Below are 18,364 nucleotides of genomic sequence, written 5' to 3'. Positions count from 1 at the left end.
ACAGGGTTATCTGCCCACATCTAATAAACGAAAGTTTTGTCGGAAATCGTGCGAAATATTGTGATCATTAGTCGTTTGTTACCCTTAGCGTGATTTTCGCTATGTTTGATCATAAACAATGTGACTTGAGAAAGTAGAGAGCTTAAGCATCAGAAGTTTTTGATGTCACGGACGCAGAATACCGGAGGAGACTGGATCGACAACGGCGTTTTAGGCACGAATTTTTTACCTAGGAGGTTGGATATAGTATCTTTGGCGCGCGCAGACTGGGTTCTAATTTACCCGGGACTTTTAAAACTTGCAACAAAAACACAAAAAAGCAAACATGGCCACCGCGCTTATGCCTGAATCATTTTTTCATCTGCCTAGTGGACTATGTTTTACGCCCCTAGGTAGGCTGCCTACTCTTTCCTCTAACTTTATTAGTAGTGAGTTTCAAAAACGGAAAGCTACAACACTCTCAAGTGACCAAAATACGCGTGAATCCAGCCGCAAACACGATCGCGATCGTCGGAGCTATTTTCCCATATCGTGGCTGGTTTCCGGAACACTAAATAGGTGCTACCTACCTGCAATATCGGCAGCTACGCTTCTCGTGTAAACAAGTCACTGTCAAAACTGTGAATGGTGAGAGAACTTTGCTCAAAGAGAATGTTCCAGTACACTCCTGAGCGAATGTGTTCAATCCTTTACCACTTTCCTTTCTAGCAGTACGCATTGTCACACCGTTTTAATTGACCATAATTCTTCTGTGTTCGACACTCCTACACCCCTACGATGTGCTGGAAATTCAAAGTAAAGAAACATTATCGTCGAAGAAAGTGTTTTTCGCCGATAGCCCTACACTCATCTAAACACTCGCCAAAGGTGGTAACGCTCTTCTCAATCCTGACGGAAAACCATGTAAAAGCAATCTCCCTTCTGTGTATCAAGTTGTTTTTTTATGAGGATTTCAACGCACGCGATGCTTTGGAAGATGTACGTGCCCTCCACTGTGTCCTCTTTCAATCCCCGTAGCAGCTAACAAGCGCTGACATTTGTAAACAACAGCAATGTGAAATCCACCTCATTCGCTTTCGAAAACATGGAATTTCTTGACGGAAGCCACGAACGCATGTAAACTTTCAAAGACAAGCTCTATTCACAGGGCGATAACGGACTCCTCGTCAGAGAAAACATCATTCAGAAAATTGCAAAACGCGGTCTGTGTTACAATGACTTAAAAGATCTTTACAACAACGGTGGGAAGGAAGCACTCGTCTCCATATTTCTTAGCAAATCGCTGTTGACCCGTCACCCGTACTTAGGCCCCCTCTGAGAGAAACTACTTACGGGCTACGGGCATCACGTTCTAGTTACTTAGAGCGAGCTCCTCATGCTCGAGTTTGGAAATAAAGATTGTTCACGTTGTTCACTGAGTCGTCCTTGCCGCCTGACATGGTGTCAGGAGTGGGATCGACCAGATAAATCGGAAAGAGAAGGATCTGTGGAAATTACATACTCATCCAAAGCAAACGATAGCGGCGAACTAGTAAACAACAATGGCTACAAGCCTCAAACGACCTGAATTGAAACTCAGCGGGAATATGTCACAAACTTCGAGAACTTTGAACTCAGATTCCACGACTACTGTCTCCAAGCGGACCTACAGAAACTTGGCGAAAACCTCGAGACAGAAAGAGCGGATTACTACAAAAAACCGTTGCTGGAAATATCGGCGCTTCGATCGGCAATGCCGGACGAAGCCTTGCAAGTGATCCGCTACACAATTGAACCCCAGATAGCAGATGCTGATCGGAAAAAACCCTGGATCTGGATGGACAGACTACGACTTCATTACACGGGATCTACCGGAAGCTCCTTACTGGCAGATAGATTTAAATTTTGGAACACTCAGCAAACTCTACACGAGTCCACTCAAGAATGGGAGGTTAAGGTCAGACACGCGGGCAGCTTATGCTCGTACAACGCACTGACCGACGAAATGTGCCGCGAAAAATTCGTTTTTGGCCTACATGATAGCACAATGCGAGCTGAGCTACTCAAAACACACTTAAAACCGGATGGAACACCTAAGACTATGCAAGACGTCGTAACCGAAGCCAAAGCCCTTGAGTCGGCTCAAAAAGCCAACAAACTAATCGCAGACGCCTCAAAAGGAATCGAGGAACAAGTAAATTGGATAAGCCATAAACAGAAGAAACTAAAGCGGGAGCCCGGTACCTGTTTTTGGTGTGAGGATCGACGCGGACCTCATCCTTGGAAAGCATGCCCTGCAAATGGCAAAACCTGCACCAAGTGTGGAATTAACGACCACTTCTCTAGAGTCTGTCTTGAGACAAATCCCCTGCAACAAGAACAACCACGAAGAACCACCCAGTGGCAACCCCAAGGCAGGGGTTGAGGCCACAGAACACCTCGCGGCTGCTCCCAACCAAGACCCCCTCGAGAACAAAACATACATCTGCTGCAGACGACAAATGACCAGCACCCTGTGACATATTACACGGATGATTACCAGGAACAGTGCTACTCCCTGGAAACACGACAAATACACTGTGTCCATACAGACCACGCGAAGTAAAAATACTTTGTTACACTGCCCATGTCCGCAACTGGGAACAAATTCCCCCCAGTGACATCCCAGATAGACACCGCCGCCACCTGCAATACCTTGTCCGAAGATGTCCTTCTCAAGCTGACGCCAAATATGAAGCTTACAAAGTCACCCTACCTACTCCACCCTTACGGCGACTCCCCGCTACTGAAACCACTGGGACAGATTGACCTTCTATGCGAAAGAAACAATAGATATGAACCGCTCACATTCCAGATACTTCCCAGACATGTCATGATGAAAAAACCAGCCCTTCTCTCTGGCTCCGACTGCGAGGCCCTGGGGCTTATTATCATCAAGGTCCATAAAATATTCTCCCTTACACCAGCAGTAAAAGACTCCTCAGGCAAGAGAGCCCCTGCTCACCAAACCGGCTCGTCACAACCCAACGCCGACCTAGGCAACCCAACGGCTGCAACCTACAGCACTCCCAAGGAAGTAGAAGGCTGCCAGCCTAACCAACCCCACAAAGACAGGCCGTACGGTGACCCAGGAACGCCCTTGCCCTCGCCCTCCAAACCCATAATGATCCCATGGAAACGACAGCTGGCCCCACCTGGGAAACTCACAAAGGAAGATATACTGACACAATATCCTGAAAACTTCGTAGGCCTTGGCTGCCTGGGACCCCCAGTTCACTTCGAAGTAAAAGCTGACGTCTCACCCATACAGATGCTCATTCATCGAGTCCCCCGATAGCTAAACGCATCAAAGAAAAGGAAGCCCTTGACCGATACGCCGCAGCCGGTATCATAACAAACGTAGAGGAACCCACCTCGTGGTGCTCCAATGAAGTCATCAAAGAGACACCCAAGAAGACAAGAATCTGCATTGACCCCAGTCAAACAGTCAATAAAGGTATTCTCAGACCAATATACCAAATGCCAACACTGCCCGAACAACTCCACAAACTCTGCCATGCCAAATGCTTCTCACTCGTTGATGTCAGAGAAGAGTTCCTACACGTACCCCTTGATGAAGAATCATCCTTCATGACGACCATGCACACGTCCTACGGAAGATACCGATGGCTCCGCCTCCCATTTGGCATATCGAGCGGCCCCGAGGAATTTCAAAGGCGCCTCATGTCGGCTCTAGAGGGCTTCGACGGAGTACTATGCATAGCAGATGATATACTTGTCTTTGGCGAAGGAACGTCCTACCAAAAAGCTGAGAAAGACCATGGCCGCCGTTTTGTTGCCCTCATGGAGCGCTGCTCAAAAAAGAGCATAAAAATAAACCAAACCAAACTACAGTTCAAACTACAACAAGTCAAGTTCATGGGCAATCTTATCACTGATCGAGGAATGCAGGCAGACCCAGAGAAGATAGCAGCAATCTCGGAAATGGCTCCACCACGAAACAAAGCAGGTGTACAGAGATTCGAGGGAATGGCCAACTACCTCTCGCCCTATTGCCCCAGTCTCAGCACCGTTATCCGGCCCCTCACTCAACTCACCAAGTCAGATACCCCCTTTATATGGGCACAAGCACAAGATGACGCATTCAACAAAGCCAAACACCTCATTTCAACCGCGCCAGTGCTCCAATGCTATGACCTCAATAAACCAGTCACACTTCAAGTCGACGCAAGTGAAGAAGGTGTGAGCGGCGCCCTCCTCCAGCCCAACAGCGAAGGACGCCTCCAACCCGTCGCCTACACATCCAACAGCCTCAATGCAACAGAGCAACAATACTCTCAAATAGAAAAAGAGTGCCTGGCTATCTGCAATGCATTTGGAAAATTCGACCACTGGCTCTATGGCAAATCTGACATAGAAGTCCATACGGACCACCAGCCCCTTGAAACAATTTGCAAAAAGGCCCTGCACAAAGCCCCAGCACGACTACAGAAAATGCTGATGAGACTGCAGCGATACCGCTTCAATATCAAGTACAAGAAAGGTACCTCGCTTTACCTGGCAGACAACCTTTCCAGAGCCGCACTGCCTACCCCAGTTCACGCCCGGATCACAGACTTTGAAGTATTCAGGACTGAAATCACAGAGGAATCTGATACACACAACCCACGCCTCACAGAAACCACCAAATCCCGCTTACGCGATGAAACCAAAAAAGATGAACACCTCTCCAAGTTAATGACCACAGTTGCTCAAGGCTGGCCAGATGAAAGAAAGAAGGTACAGCACCCTCTTCGACCATACTGGACCTACCGGAATGAACTAACAACAGACAATGGCCTTATCTACAAAGGTGCACAAGTAATGATACCACAGTCCATGCAAGAGGAGATGCTGCTCAAAATCCATGCAGACCACTTCCGCCCCGAGTCTAATGTACGCATGGCACGAGAAGTGCTATTCTGGCACGGGATGAGACAAGCAGTCTTTGATATGTGCAATGATTGTAGTACCTGTGGAAAGTATGGTTCAAAGTCAACAAAGGAGCCCATGAAGTCACTCCCCATCCCCACACTGCCATGGCAGATAATCAGCCAAGACATCTTCAAGCACAAACAGAAAGCTTACCTTGTGACAGTATGCCACTTTTCTGATTGGATTGAGGTGGATGCCCTTGATGACACTGACAAGAACTGTCATAAACAAAACTAAGGCTCACTTTGCCAGGTTTGGTATTCCAAGAATCTGTCACACTGACAACGGCCCACAATTCACCAGCCAAGATTACACAAACTTTGCCTCTCAGAATGGCTTCAAACATACCACCTCAAGCCCCTACCATTCTCAAGGCAATGGACTAGCGGAGGCAGCAGTGAAAGTATCGAAGTCTATGCTAAAGAAATCAGATGACCTCCAAATCGCCTTGCTCAACTACAGGAATACACCACCAAAAGGCCACACTTACACCCCTGCCCAACGCATGGTGAGCCGTCGAACCAGAACAACACTCCCAACCCCTGACCACCTTCTGGAGCCCATGTCAATCAACCGTGACACTGTCTCAGCAGAGATCGAGGCCAAGCGCAGCGCCAGTAAAACTCACTATGACAAGACAGCAGGTCCAGAGCACACCACACTAAACATTGGCGAGTTTGTGTACGCACATCCTCCAACAAGCAAACCAGGAAGCCCATGGGCATACGGCCGCGTCACTGGAAAACGCCACTCAAGGTCTTATACCATACACACACCACACAGCACTATTCGACGAAATCGGATACACATCAGGCGTGCCGCACCTCCCTCTCTCCCAAAACCACCTTGTCCTCCATCTATACTCCCACCCAGCCCAGGACACAACCTCGCGCCACACTGCAATCCTCTGAGCTCAAAGCCGAACGCACCCACCGATCAGCCGCGACAGCAACCACCCCCCTCCCCAGACCCCACCATCAGCGCACCAGACCTCAAAACCATCTCCCCCACACCAAAGCCTCCGGCACCAAGCACACCCGACATTGCCCAAAGTGAGCTGCGTACCAACGCACCCCCTGCCACAATTCAAGACCAGCCTGGGGATCACCGACCCGAAGTGAGAACCCGGACCAGACATCAAACCACCAATTAGGCTCAGAGACTTTGAACCCAAGTAAAGGCCACCACTCACGCTTCAGATACACACCCGGTGCTGCTGTCACTACTCAGGAACACTATCCACTTCTCTTCACTATTACTATTCTTATATGTTTTGCTCCTGCTTTTGTTTTGTTCCTTTTTTTCTTTTTTTCGAAGAGGAGGGGATGTTGGCCCGTCACCCGTACTTAGACCCCCTCTGAGAGAAACTACATACGGGCTAGGGGCATCACGTTGTAGTTTCTTAGAGCGAGCTCCTCGTGCTCGAGTTTGGAAATAAAGATTGTGCATGTTGTTCACTGAGTCGTCCTTGCCGCCCGACATCGCCAACCACATCGCGTCGATCAGCTCCAAGAGGAACAAAACATCCCGACACTTTGCACAAAATAATCTAGCACTTTGAAGGCAAATAGAACAGCAGCGATTTCCGGGCGCAATCCACCCCGAAGGTAAACCTCTCTTAGCAAAATAAAGCTCTTTAGAAGAGCGCGAAGGACGTTCGGCGAACAAGACGTCCAAAACGTCGTGGCGGGGCATAAATGTTGCGCATTCGCAATTGCCCATCTTGTCGAGTCGAAATTTTCGGAAATTTGAAATTTTAGACTTACGTATTTCCGTTTCTGCAAGGTGAATTTATTTTGTTTTTGCACGTTAACTTTGAACGGCTCTGTGCGTGTTTTACAAAAATTCGAAAAAATTTTGTCAGAGGGAAAAAAAGTTAACGATGAATTCTAAAAAAGGCCTCTTTTCCTTAAACTTTCTGACAAAATTTTTTTAAACTTAACACTCAAGTAGACCAAGACAGTCAAAGGACGCATGCAAAAGCTAAAATAAATTCACCGTCCAGTTTTTTAGAAAATTCAAGTCAAGTATAATTTTGGACCCAGCATTGCAACCCAGCAACGTTGCCATGGCAAGGAATTTTTCCATATATTTATAACAAACTGATTCTTCAATAATATCTTTATTTCAGGGGAAAATGTGATCGCGAAACGTTAAAGCTAAGCTTCGTAATATTAGTTTAAATTTCTTGCATCAGAAAAGTGAAAAATTATATCCAGCCTCCTTAAGCCGGATACCTGCGTCACCACGAACGTGACAGCTGATCGAAGCTGTCACGTTTTTGGTCATTGTTTACAAAGGAAATGTGGCCGTAATTTGCAACATGCCGTATTTAAGGGGTGTGAGAAGATCACTTTTAATCGCTTATGACCAAGGACTGGTGTCAGACGAGGAACTGTTGCTATTACTGAAAGAGAATTCGTCAAAAAACCCTGAGTTTTCGTACGAAAAATATGTGAGGTTTAGTATCGACAGTATCGAGGAACCTGCGTGCAAGTCCGAGTTTAGAGTTGAGAAAAGGACCTTCCATTGCTGGCTGCGCTTCGACTACCGGACACCTTCCACTGTAATCAGAGAACCACTGCCGACAAGTTAGAGGGGCTATGTATTTTGCTCAGGCGAATGTCGTTTCCTTGCCGATATGTCGACATGCTCGCACGATTCGGCCGACCGGTTCCTGAACTTAGCAGGACAAAAAATACGGTGATGAATTTTATTTACGATATACATGGTCACAAACTGTGTCAATGGAATCATGATCTACTGAATCCACGTGACTTCAACACCTACACGGATGCTATATCGAATAACTATGATCGAATAAAGGGGCTGCACTACAAAATTGTTTCAGATTTATAGACGGAACGATTAGACCGATATGCAGACCCTCGCAACAACAAAGAATAATCTTCAACGGCCACAAAAGGGTTCACTCCTTGAAGTTTCAGTCCGTAACTTTACCAAATGGTTTGATAGCCAACCTGTTTGGCCCAGTTGGTTAGTAAAAGAAATGTATTACGTAATTTTTGGTCTATAGTATTCGTGATGCCAAACACTTCCAGCTCGTATGAAATGGTACCTTTGAGAAACTACATCTCATTTGAAATACAAGTTTCTTTCTTTCCTAGAAGGTAGAAGGCATGATGTGGGGATACTTGCAAGACTCTAAGCTACTCGACAGTTTGGATCAGTATGCATTTAACACAAATGGAGACCCTGTCTGCCTTTATGGGGACCCAGCTTACCCAATACGAGTGCACCTACAGGTTCCATTCAGACAGAATGCTATTACACCAGCAATGGAAGCTTTTCATAGCCCCATGAGCTCTGTAAGGGAATCAGTAGAGTGGACCTTTGGTGATGTTGCCAAGTCGTTTAAGGCCTTAGATTTTAAAAGTAATCTAAAAATTGGTTTGAGTTCAGTTGGAAAAATGTACTTAGTCTGTGCACTCATTCAAAATGCAATCACATGTTTATACAGAAACCTGACATCGAACTTTTTTGAAATTGAACCTCCTTCCCTGCATGATTACTTAAGATGAGACCAGATAGTTAAAGCAGTTAATACATGACATGAAGAATTTATTCTTGTCTTGAAAAGCTCATTCGTACAACTCTAATTAATATAATTATACTCTGTACATTAGCAACCAAAAATTGCAGAAATTCCATCCACAAGACTGTAAAGTTATACTCTGCATTGTCTTTTGTTGATTGTTCAACTTTTGATATAAAATAGCAATGTAAATAACCCTGAAACATGTATAACTTTAGGAAGGAAGCAGTTATTAAAATTAGGTCAGAGACTTTGAAAACTGCCTTACTGCCTCCCAAGCTCATTGACAAGTTTCACACAATATTGCCAAGTTTACCTAGACCCAAGTAGTGAGTGAAAAAGCAAATTTCTTCCAAGAAATTGATCAGTAAGAATAAACTGAAAGGTGGTAATTTATGACTCTTTCCATTTGTTCACTTGCTGAAGCATACCCATCACAAGCTAACTTTGCTGCTGCATCATTACTTGAAACTGTTGTTGTTGTTGCTGCTGCTGTTGCTGTTGTTGAAGCTGTTGCTGCTGTTGTTGCTGAATGAATTGCATCATCGACTTTCATATCTTTGCTTCTCTAATTCTTGCTGTTTTTCCTTCATCTGCAGCTCTTTCTCTCGGAGGCTCATTTCTTGAGTATATTTTTCTCGCAAATACTCTATGGTGTTATTGCCTGAATTTCTGCTGTTATTCTTCTTTGAAATTTTGCTATTTTCCTCCTCCTCTTCCTCTCTTTTCCTTTTCTTGCTTTCTCCAAATGTTTCCATGGCAATTCTTCTCATTTCCAAAGCACTTTCCCTGTCCTTCTCTGATTTCGAAGAGGCACTTTCACCTACAGAGGTGAATCAGTCAATTATATTATTTAACAATATTTACTATTTAATTTGTTTACTCCCCCTAAGTATTATAAAAGATAAGATAAGTGCTAAACTTTCACAAAGGCTATTATTGAGTTAAAGAATGCTCATTTTATGTTCACAATAGTTGGGAGGGGGCGAGGTGGTAGAAAGATTTATCAAAATAAAAATAAAAATAAATAAATAAATAGAGGAACTTGAAATCTACCCAAGCAAAAAAATTATAGGTTTATATTACACATATTATGCTAAAAGAAGTACAAACCCACTCCTTTTGCCTAAACCCAACAACAAAAATTGAGTTGAGTGGTCTCAAGAACAAATTTAGTTATTACATGCTAAGCTTATTACTGGGTTGTTTCTAGAGGCCATGTAGACAAGCTATAATATAGTAAATAATGTAGCTGTGAGATAACTAACAAGTTGAAAAAGCAGCAAGAACAAATGAGTGCAATTGACAGACATCTATCATGATCTATATGCAACAAATAACTCTTTCCCATCAAGAGGTGCAAAGAGTACCGAAAAATACCAACACAAGTAAACTGAGTAGATTTTCAAATTAAAAATGCTGTATTGGTAAGTTTCTTTCTTATGGCTTGAGACATCGTAGTTTTTTTTACTATCAACCCTTCTGATTTTGTCTGATGCAACAATTCCTCTTCCTAGCTAGCCCCAGTATAATGAAAGCAAAAATCAAAACAACTTTTCTTACCATCTTTCTGTCGGAGGTCCTCCTCGAATTTTTCTACTTCGAGACACTCTTCTATTAGTTGATCAGGTACTGACAAAGAGGGCTTATTCCACTTGCTTTTGCTTCCCTTTTTATTCTCATTCGATACTTCTCTGCCAACAAAACGTACCGATCTTGCACTGATCTTTTCGTCATTGAATCCTTGAATAACGGATCTTGTTATCCAATTAGCGCCTCTGCGATCGACAGTCATATTTGCGCTCGGTTGCTCGTTTACTTCTTTGCCTTAAACGGATTCTGCACTCTTACTTCTTTCATTAGTGCTACGTCGTGCTGTTCAGACCATTCCATAGGCCCACTACATAAAAGAAAAAAGATAGAAGCGAGTGTTTCCTGTAGGTAGTAGCTGTATAAAATAGTCGATCACATTTCAGCAATAAAAATAAAAGAGCTTAAAGGTCCAATGTCCCCAGGGGCTCTTCTGCCCTAACTTGAAATCGACTCACAGCACCTGGGTCTCCGAGGATGGGGTTCCTTTCCGAACAACGGATGTTTATCGGGAAGCCCACGTGGCCCACCCAACACAGCAACGCTTTACTACCTTCTCCACCATCCTCAGTATCCAAAACAGCTATGGCGGACGGATCGACTTCTCCTCAGGAAACACGAAGATGTTGCAGTTGTGGGTGGATAGTGATCACGGTGGAAGGATGGGTGAAACTCATCGAGACGGTAATGACTTTCTTAGCGGCTATTCTAACGCTTAGCTACCCCTACTACCACCACATCCGATACGAGTATCAAGTGGGCATAAGCACGTGTGCTTTCGTCTTCGTGGTCCTGCACATCATTTTAAGAAGCGTCAACTGTTTCGAGAAGGTGATGCCACTGCTTGGAATGATCGGATGTTTTTCCCTCTCGGTGGCTTTATTCGTTGGTTCTGGAATTGTGTACGACGCAGGGAATACCTATGTGAAAGGGGATGTAATGATTGGATCAGGCATCTGTGGCTTCATAGCTGCTGGTTTGTTCTTCTGTGAAGCGATTTTTTACCTCTTCCTCCTCATTTGTCGCCGATCAACACCGCGCCGTGATGGTGATGATGGGAAGGCTGTGATTGAAGAGATTCATGGTCCAGCAGTGGTTTAGCTAGAATCAAAACATTCAGAAAGAACTAATATATACGAAAAGATACGGAGGTTTCGATTTAGCCGTGGAGGAAGGTGTTACAAGATATTATCTCGCATCTCGCAGAAGAATGTTGTCTACTACTTTAGCTAATGAAGACACAGAAGTAGAGTATAGACTGTCTGAGAGATCCAAAGTAGGATATCGTAGGAAAGTTTGATGAAATCAAGTTTCCCAAGATGTCAAGATGTTCATAACAACCAATATTTTCATGAGTTCACATGACACCCGCGGGTTTTCGTGTGTTCTTATGTTGTAGTTGTATTTCAGTTTGAGTATTACGTATTGCATTAAATGATTAAGATTTAACAAGCCTTAGTTTAATTTTTGAATTGATTGCTGCTATTTCAAGCCTAGCTGGTTTTCATTAGCGACGCAACCACGCACACAAGCAAACTGACAGATATTTATATTTCACCTTGAAACGGCTTCCAATTAGTCTCCTCTCGCTGCCGTTCTTTGTCTCGGGATCCCTGTGTGACAGGGATCCCGAGACAAAGAACGGCTGCGAGAGGAGACTAGCTTCCAACCGACAAGCATATATTCAAGCACACAGATCAGATTTTTTCCTTTCTCTTGTGCTAGCAGTGTATGTGCTTATCTACGCCGTTCGTGTCCACTTGCACATTTATCATAAGCTTGCCGATGTTTGTGCTTGCGATGAACACCAGGCTTAATCGATCAGTAAGAGGAAAAAATTTACATCAGCTGCTTCTTAAGTCTCATTTCACTGCTTCCATTCATATTTGCGCCTTGAGGAAAGCAGAAACTACTAATCTTTTGACCTTCAAGAAAGGGCCACTTAATTCGCGTTCAATTAACCGGCGCTATCGACGCTTTTTTGGCGCCTTTGTTTTGAGAAGAATCTGGAATTTATATTTACAATAGACATTTATTCCATAACAGGTCGAGAACAAAACTCATCGGGTTTGGCATTCTATAGGTGACTTTTCAACGCAAAATTTGGTGATTTCACACTCAGGCAGCCCAAGCTCATTACTAGAAAAGCGGACGTGACTCTTACCGTGTTGCGCAACGTTTTATACTTATAAAGGTTTGTTTGGGAATGTCTTGTTTTGAAATAAGGCAAACCGAGAACATTTAGCCTCGAAGGAGTTGGACAGCGTAGTTCATCGTTATTTTAGTCCTATCTTCGTTTTCCTTCTCCTTCTGTTCGGTCATTATGGTTATTTAATATTCGATTTCTTTATCTTAGTTTTTCCACCACCTGCCATGCGATTTCTCGGTTGTTCAAAACGCGGACAAAGCTATCCAACGGATAAATCGCTATCTAGCGGCTAAGTATTCACAAAACATACTGCGCTATCCACTGGAGAGAGAGATATCCAGTAGATAACGTTATCCAACATTCGAGCAACCCGGGCCAGAAGTAAATGTTCAAACGAGGCATTATGGTTCAAGCAGCGTCGCCTCGATTGTCCACCAATCGCAGTCGAGAACGCGACAGGTGCCACAGCATACTTAATTCTCATCTCCGTGAAGCTGGCTGTAATTACAAATAATTGGTTGCATGGCAGATTGAAATGGAATCTTTCGAAGCCGGAACAGTTTTCACTTTTTATTTGTTAGCGAGTGCGTGACGTAGTGTTGTGTTATCCGTGACGCCGAAAGCATGCTGTCCTCGAAAAGGAACAAGCGATCAGAACGGAAAATGCCCAGTTGTTAGGGACGATTAACAGTCCAAATTATGGGATTTCATTCATCTTCATTATCAAGTTTTATCGAGGAAGGATCCCTTTATTAAGTATCTAGCCTTATTTGGTTTGTTTTGTTTCGCGCAAAACAGCCACTTGATCTTTATCCTCTGTAAATATGTTTTCCTCTTCGCGAAGAACTCTCTGAGTGACAAGTTCTTTGATTGAGAAAGAATTGACGGTTTCTAGACGCAAACAAAGTTTCACCACCCGAGAGCATGAATGCACACGTCGAGACAAGTTCCTTTCCTTATGAAGAATATTGTACATCATAGTCCTTCTCAACTGAGTTGAACTGTAAATTGCCACCGTGTAGGGTTTCAAAGCTGACGTTTCGAGCGTTAGCCCTTCACTCTGACGAAGAGTTAACGCTCGAAATGTCAGTTTTAAGCCCCTTACGACGGCCAATTTACATTATCAGCTAAATTGATAAAAGCGAAATTACTTGTAACTCCTGTTGGGAATTGCCTCCAAGATTGAACTACCAACGGCTTACTGTATTTTGCGAAACCAAACGAAACCAAACGAGTAAACCCGTACTGTCTTTTGCGAAACCAGCTCTTCGAAGGCTTATACTATTTTGCGAAACGAAACGAAACGAAACGAAATTGTACTATTTTGCGAAACTAAACGAAACGAAACGAAATTTTGCGAAATGGCGTTTTTTCGCCTTTATTTAGCAAATATGTCCTCTTCGTCCGAAACAAAATGTGTCCACTAATAAAATGATCAATATTTCTAAGAGGCTGGTCACCTTTCTTTTATTAACCATAATATTACTCGTTTCGCAAAGTAGTAATTGTGACATAATTACTATTTTGCGAAATGGCGTTTTTTTTCACCTTTATTTAACAAAGATGTCCTGTTCTTCTGAAACAAAATGTTTCCACTAATAAAATGATCAATATTTCTAAGAGCCTGGTCACCTCTCATTTTATTGACCATAACAGAAATCTTAATGAGTAGTTTCTTAGAAATCTACTTTGAAATAAAAGCTAGCGCTAAGTCACGACGTTTCGACCTCTCTGAGGTCATTTTCAAGTGAGTAAGTTTTCCAAATCATGATAAATATGTTGAAGCAAGTTGAAGACAACAAAATGTGGCGAACGTTAAAATATGTGAGAAAGTGTAAACAATATACAATGGAAGAGAGTAAAAGAATAAAAGAATAAAATAATGAAATAATCGTAGCCCGAATTCTTCTAAACAAATAGTTTGGCGCGAGTTGAATCACACTGTTTGTTTAGCGTTGGTTTCAGTTCATTGATAAAAAACATTTCAAAAACAAGGCAGTTAAATTTTTAATAGAACTCGTTTCGCAAAGTATTAATTTTGACAGAATTACTATTTTGCGAAATGGCGTTTTTTTCACCTTTACTTAGCAAATATGTCTTGTTCTTCCGAAACAAAATGTTTTCACTAATAAAATGATCAATATTTCTAAGAGCCTGGTCACTTCTCATTTTATTGACCATAATAGAACTCGTTTCGCAAAGTAGTAATTATTCCAGAATTACTATTTTGCGAAATGGCGTTTTTTCACCTTTCTTTAGAAAATATGTCCTCTTCGTCCGAAACAAAATGTGTCCACTAATATAATGATCAAGTATTTCTAAGAGCCTAGTCACCTCCCATTTTATTGACCATAATAGAACGCGTTTCGCAAAGTAGTAATTATGCCAGAATTACTATTTTGCGAAATGGCGTTTTTTCACCTTTATTTAGCTAATATGTCCTCTTCGTCCGAAACAAAATGTGTCCACTAATATAAAGATCAAGTATTTCTAAGAGCCTGGTCTAAGGTGATAAAACGCCATTTCGCAAAATAGTAATTCTGGCAAAATTACTACTTTGCGAAACCAGTTCTATTAAGGTCAATAAAATGAGAGGTGACCAGGCTCTTAGAAATATTGATCATTTTATTATTGGACACATTTTGTTTCGGACGAAGAGGACATATTTGCGAAATAAAGGTGAAAAAACGCCATTTCGCAAAACGCCATTTCGCATTTCTGTCAAAGTTACTACTTTGCGAAACGAGTTCTATTATGGTCAATAAAATGAGAGGCGACCAGGCTCTTAGAAATATTGATCATTTTATTAGTGGACACATTTTGTTTCAGACGAAGAGGACACATTTGCTAAATAAAGGCGAAAAAACGCCATTTCGCAAAATTTCGTTTCGTTTCACAAAATAGTACAATTTCGTTTCGTTTCGTTTCGTTTCGTTTCGCAAAACAGAATAAGCCCTCTTCGAAGACTCTAGCGATATATAACTTATTTCTTCCGATTCTTAAACACTATTCGTAGATACAACTCGATGCAGTGATGATTTGTAAATAAAGAGTTTGAGCCAAAAGGTCAGAAGTGCGCCGTTTCGTAAATTAAAGATATGTAAATCTTTAATTTGCGAAACGAGCTCTTTGAAGGCTCTAATAGCATTTGTATGATACGTATGATGCACGATCCTCGCAGTAGATAGCGCTATTTATGCAATAGCGAAAATCAGACCTGAAAAAAATCAGGCCTGTACGGGACTCGAACCACTGACCTCTGCGATACTGGGTCTGATTTTCGCTATTGCATAAATAGCGCTATCTACTGCGAGGATCGTGCATCTAATACCGCAGTTCAAAATATATGAACTTCATATATTCCTTGTATCTAATAGCATTTGGTTAGTAATAAGTTACATATCATTAGAGTCTTCAAAGAGCTCGTTTCGCAAATTACAGATTTACATATCTTTAATTTGCGAAACGGCACACTTCTGACATTTTGGCTTAAACTCTTTATTTACAAATCATCACTGCATCGAGTTGTATCCACGAAAAGTGTTATAGAATCGGAAGAAATAAGTTACATATCATTAGAGTCTTCAAAGAGCTCGTTTCGCAAATTACAGATTTACATATCAGTAATTTGGGAAACGGCGCACTTCTGAGCTTTTGGCTCAAACTATCTTTACAAATCATCACTGCATCGAGTTGTATCTACGAAAAGTGTTATAGAATCGGAAGAAATAAGTTACATATCATTAGAGTCTACAAAGAGCTCGTTTCGCAAATTACAGATTTACATATCTGTAATTTGCGAAACAGCGCACTTTTGACCTTTTGGCTCAAACTCTTTATTTACAAATCATCACTGCATCGAGTTGTAACCACGAATAGTGTTTAAGAATCGGAAGAAATAAGTTATAAATCGCTAGAGTCTTCGAAGAACTGGTTTCGCAAAATACAGTACGTACGGGTTTACTCGTTTCGTTTGGTTTCGTTTGGTTTCGTAAAATACAGTAAGCCCTACACGAAATCCCGATTTCTTCTCCTTTATCAATCACCAATAACCTACAACAACCTATTCTCGCTCTCTTCTTTTCTATTTATTTTTTTGCAATTAAAGGGTCCAAAGCTCAAGACTCTCAGATTTCCACGCGTTGTCTGTCACTTAACATTTTCTCAAATTATATTGATTACGATCAAACAAAGCCCAAATTACCCTAACCACAGGTAGCCCAAGCTCACTACCAGAAAAGCGGACGTGACTCTTACCGTGTTGCGCAACGTTTTATATTTATAAAGGTTTGTATTGGATGTTATCGGTTTACCTTAAAAGAGAGAAAAAATGTCTTGTTTTGAAATAAATGGACTTACCTTATTGCCTTGTTGTTTTCTTTGTTGATTCCTAGCATCTCAGGCCATTTTGAAGCGTTTTCGGCGAGTTAGCGCTATGTAAGCACGGTAAGAGTCACGTCCGCTTTTCTAGTAGTGAGCTTGGGCTGCCTGTGCCCTAACTACAACAATGCGACAAATAATAACTATACTCTGCACGATTTCCGACACTCCCGACGCAGCACCACGGTTTCTTTGATTTAATTTTAATTTAGTTTAATTTAATTTAGTCCATTTTCACTGCATTAAGTTTTGCAGTGGGGAAGGACTAGAAAGGAAGATAGGAACCATTCGTGCTAATCCACCCTCCCACCCATCCCACCCCAGGGGAGGACATCCATCATACAGTAATCTCGTGTGTGGGAAATTAACGTCTCCTACCCCAACCCTGCAGGAGACGGGACCTCCATTTATTCGTCCCTATCCGAGAAGACCAGAATATCTAACCATTTCCTGATGTTATAGAAAGGTAGCAAATTCTTCTCAATTATTTTAAGACCCTGAGTGTTGGTCCGGCCGGGGCTCGAACCCTCGACCTCCCGCACAAGCTCTATCCATTGAGCTAATCGGGAGGTAGAAACTTATCTCTTTTATTCATTAGTTCTTAGTCTATTTGTTAAATATAGAAGTAGACCGCTACACGCATTCTCTAAATGAGGTCCGTTTCGAGAAGATTTTTCTATGTCTAAGGCCCTGCTCGTGAGTATTTATGTGTTTATGATCATTCCTTTTTGTCAATTGTCCGGGCTCTAAATCACAGCGTTGACAAACCCGCGAACGATCGTGTTAGCTGACTCCGGTTAGATCTTGCAAAACTTGCGATTGTGTTTAAGACATCTGTTAAATCTTGCAAAACATCGTGATGTGTTTGTGACTCCCTCGCATGTCTTGTGAAACGATTGTGTCAGTGACTTCTGTTAGATCTTGCAAAACTTAACAAATCGACCGCGTATAATCTTATTGAACATAGAAACCTTATTGATCCTAGAAATGACGTCAACAACTTTACAACACTAAATCGAAAAGTTCTCTATTTCTTTATTAACTCTTATTAACACGAAGCTGGCTTCTGTCCACAGTTACTAGACTAGATCTTTTACCAATGAAAATTATTATGTTGAACATGTTAGAACTGAAAATATGAAGAGAGCCTTCTCTATTTCTGGCACCTTGATCTGGAACAGTATTCCACTTCCTATCAAAACACTTAAAAACAAATCAATTTAAAAGCGCAATAAAGGAAAAACTCTTTGAAATTCTGAAAAAAGAGGATGATTATATAAGAATTGCTGATATTAGAGTACAATTCTCATATTTATAACTGTGTGTACTTCCAGTATATACTACAGTCTGCCCTCCTGTTTCATTCTGTATATAAGCCACACGGCAAACTAGATTTCTTTTAGAATTGTTCATCTATATATTATAATTATACATCTAAATATTCATTTTCTATAGAATTCTTTTCTTTTTTTTATTTTCCTCTCTTGTGCACGCCTCGAATAGCCCTAGCTACTTGCGGGCCCAAGCATTGTAATTTTCTTATCAAGCTTAAATAAAATTTGTTGTGACACCTATTACAGCCTAAAACACCCACGATGATTCCCGATTTCCATTTAACAAATGGTAAACACCACAGCGTACACTATTGAGTTATGGATGCACGTGGGAGGTTGCTAAGCACGAAAGAAGCTTAACTGGAGTCGCTCGAGGCGATAGCCGAGAGCGACTCTAGCTTC

At 42.1% G+C, this 18,364-nt stretch overlaps 1 protein-coding gene, 1 long non-coding RNA gene and 2 pseudogenes across 4 annotated transcripts; 3 read left to right on the top strand and 1 right to left on the bottom strand.

Annotated features, from left to right (window-relative positions):
• Positions 1 to 1,483: 1,483 nt before the first annotated feature.
• On the top strand, positions 1,484 to 2,849 carry LOC111340490 (uncharacterized; annotated as a pseudogene).
• Positions 2,850 to 6,263: 3,414 nt separating this feature from the next.
• On the top strand, positions 6,264 to 8,768 carry LOC148728239 (uncharacterized). Its single transcript, XR_015988536.1, has 2 exons — positions 6,264 to 6,560; positions 7,085 to 8,768. It is a non-coding gene; the product is annotated as an uncharacterized LOC148728239 (long non-coding RNA).
• On the bottom strand, positions 8,519 to 11,576 carry LOC148728238 (uncharacterized). 3 transcript variants are annotated; one of them, XM_088724602.1, is made up of 3 exons: positions 10,563 to 11,576; positions 10,073 to 10,409; positions 8,519 to 9,332 (listed from the first exon to the last, which is right to left on the bottom strand). In XM_088724602.1, the coding sequence occupies exons 2-3, from the start codon at positions 10,302 to 10,304 to the stop codon at positions 9,052 to 9,054; spliced, it is 513 nt and encodes a 170-aa protein (XP_088580728.1). In that variant the 5' UTR covers positions 10,305 to 10,409; positions 10,563 to 11,576; the 3' UTR covers positions 8,519 to 9,051. The 3 variants fall into 3 exon arrangements, with proteins under 3 accessions (XP_088580728.1, XP_088580729.1, XP_088580727.1); XM_088724603.1 differs by having other exon boundaries at positions 10,653 to 11,576; XM_088724601.1 differs by having other exon boundaries at positions 10,073 to 11,576.
• LOC148728237 (uncharacterized) overlaps positions 11,310 to 18,364 on the top strand; it is an 11,088-nt pseudogene continuing 4,033 nt past the window's right edge.

The sequence above is a fragment of the Stylophora pistillata genome, chromosome 6 (assembly GCF_964205215.1).
Source record: "Stylophora pistillata chromosome 6, jaStyPist1.2, whole genome shotgun sequence".
In the NCBI taxonomy this organism is placed as follows: domain Eukaryota; kingdom Metazoa; phylum Cnidaria; class Anthozoa; order Scleractinia; family Pocilloporidae; genus Stylophora; species Stylophora pistillata.
The sequence above is the reverse complement of the archived record's forward strand: the minus strand, read 5'-3'. Positions and strand labels throughout refer to the sequence as shown.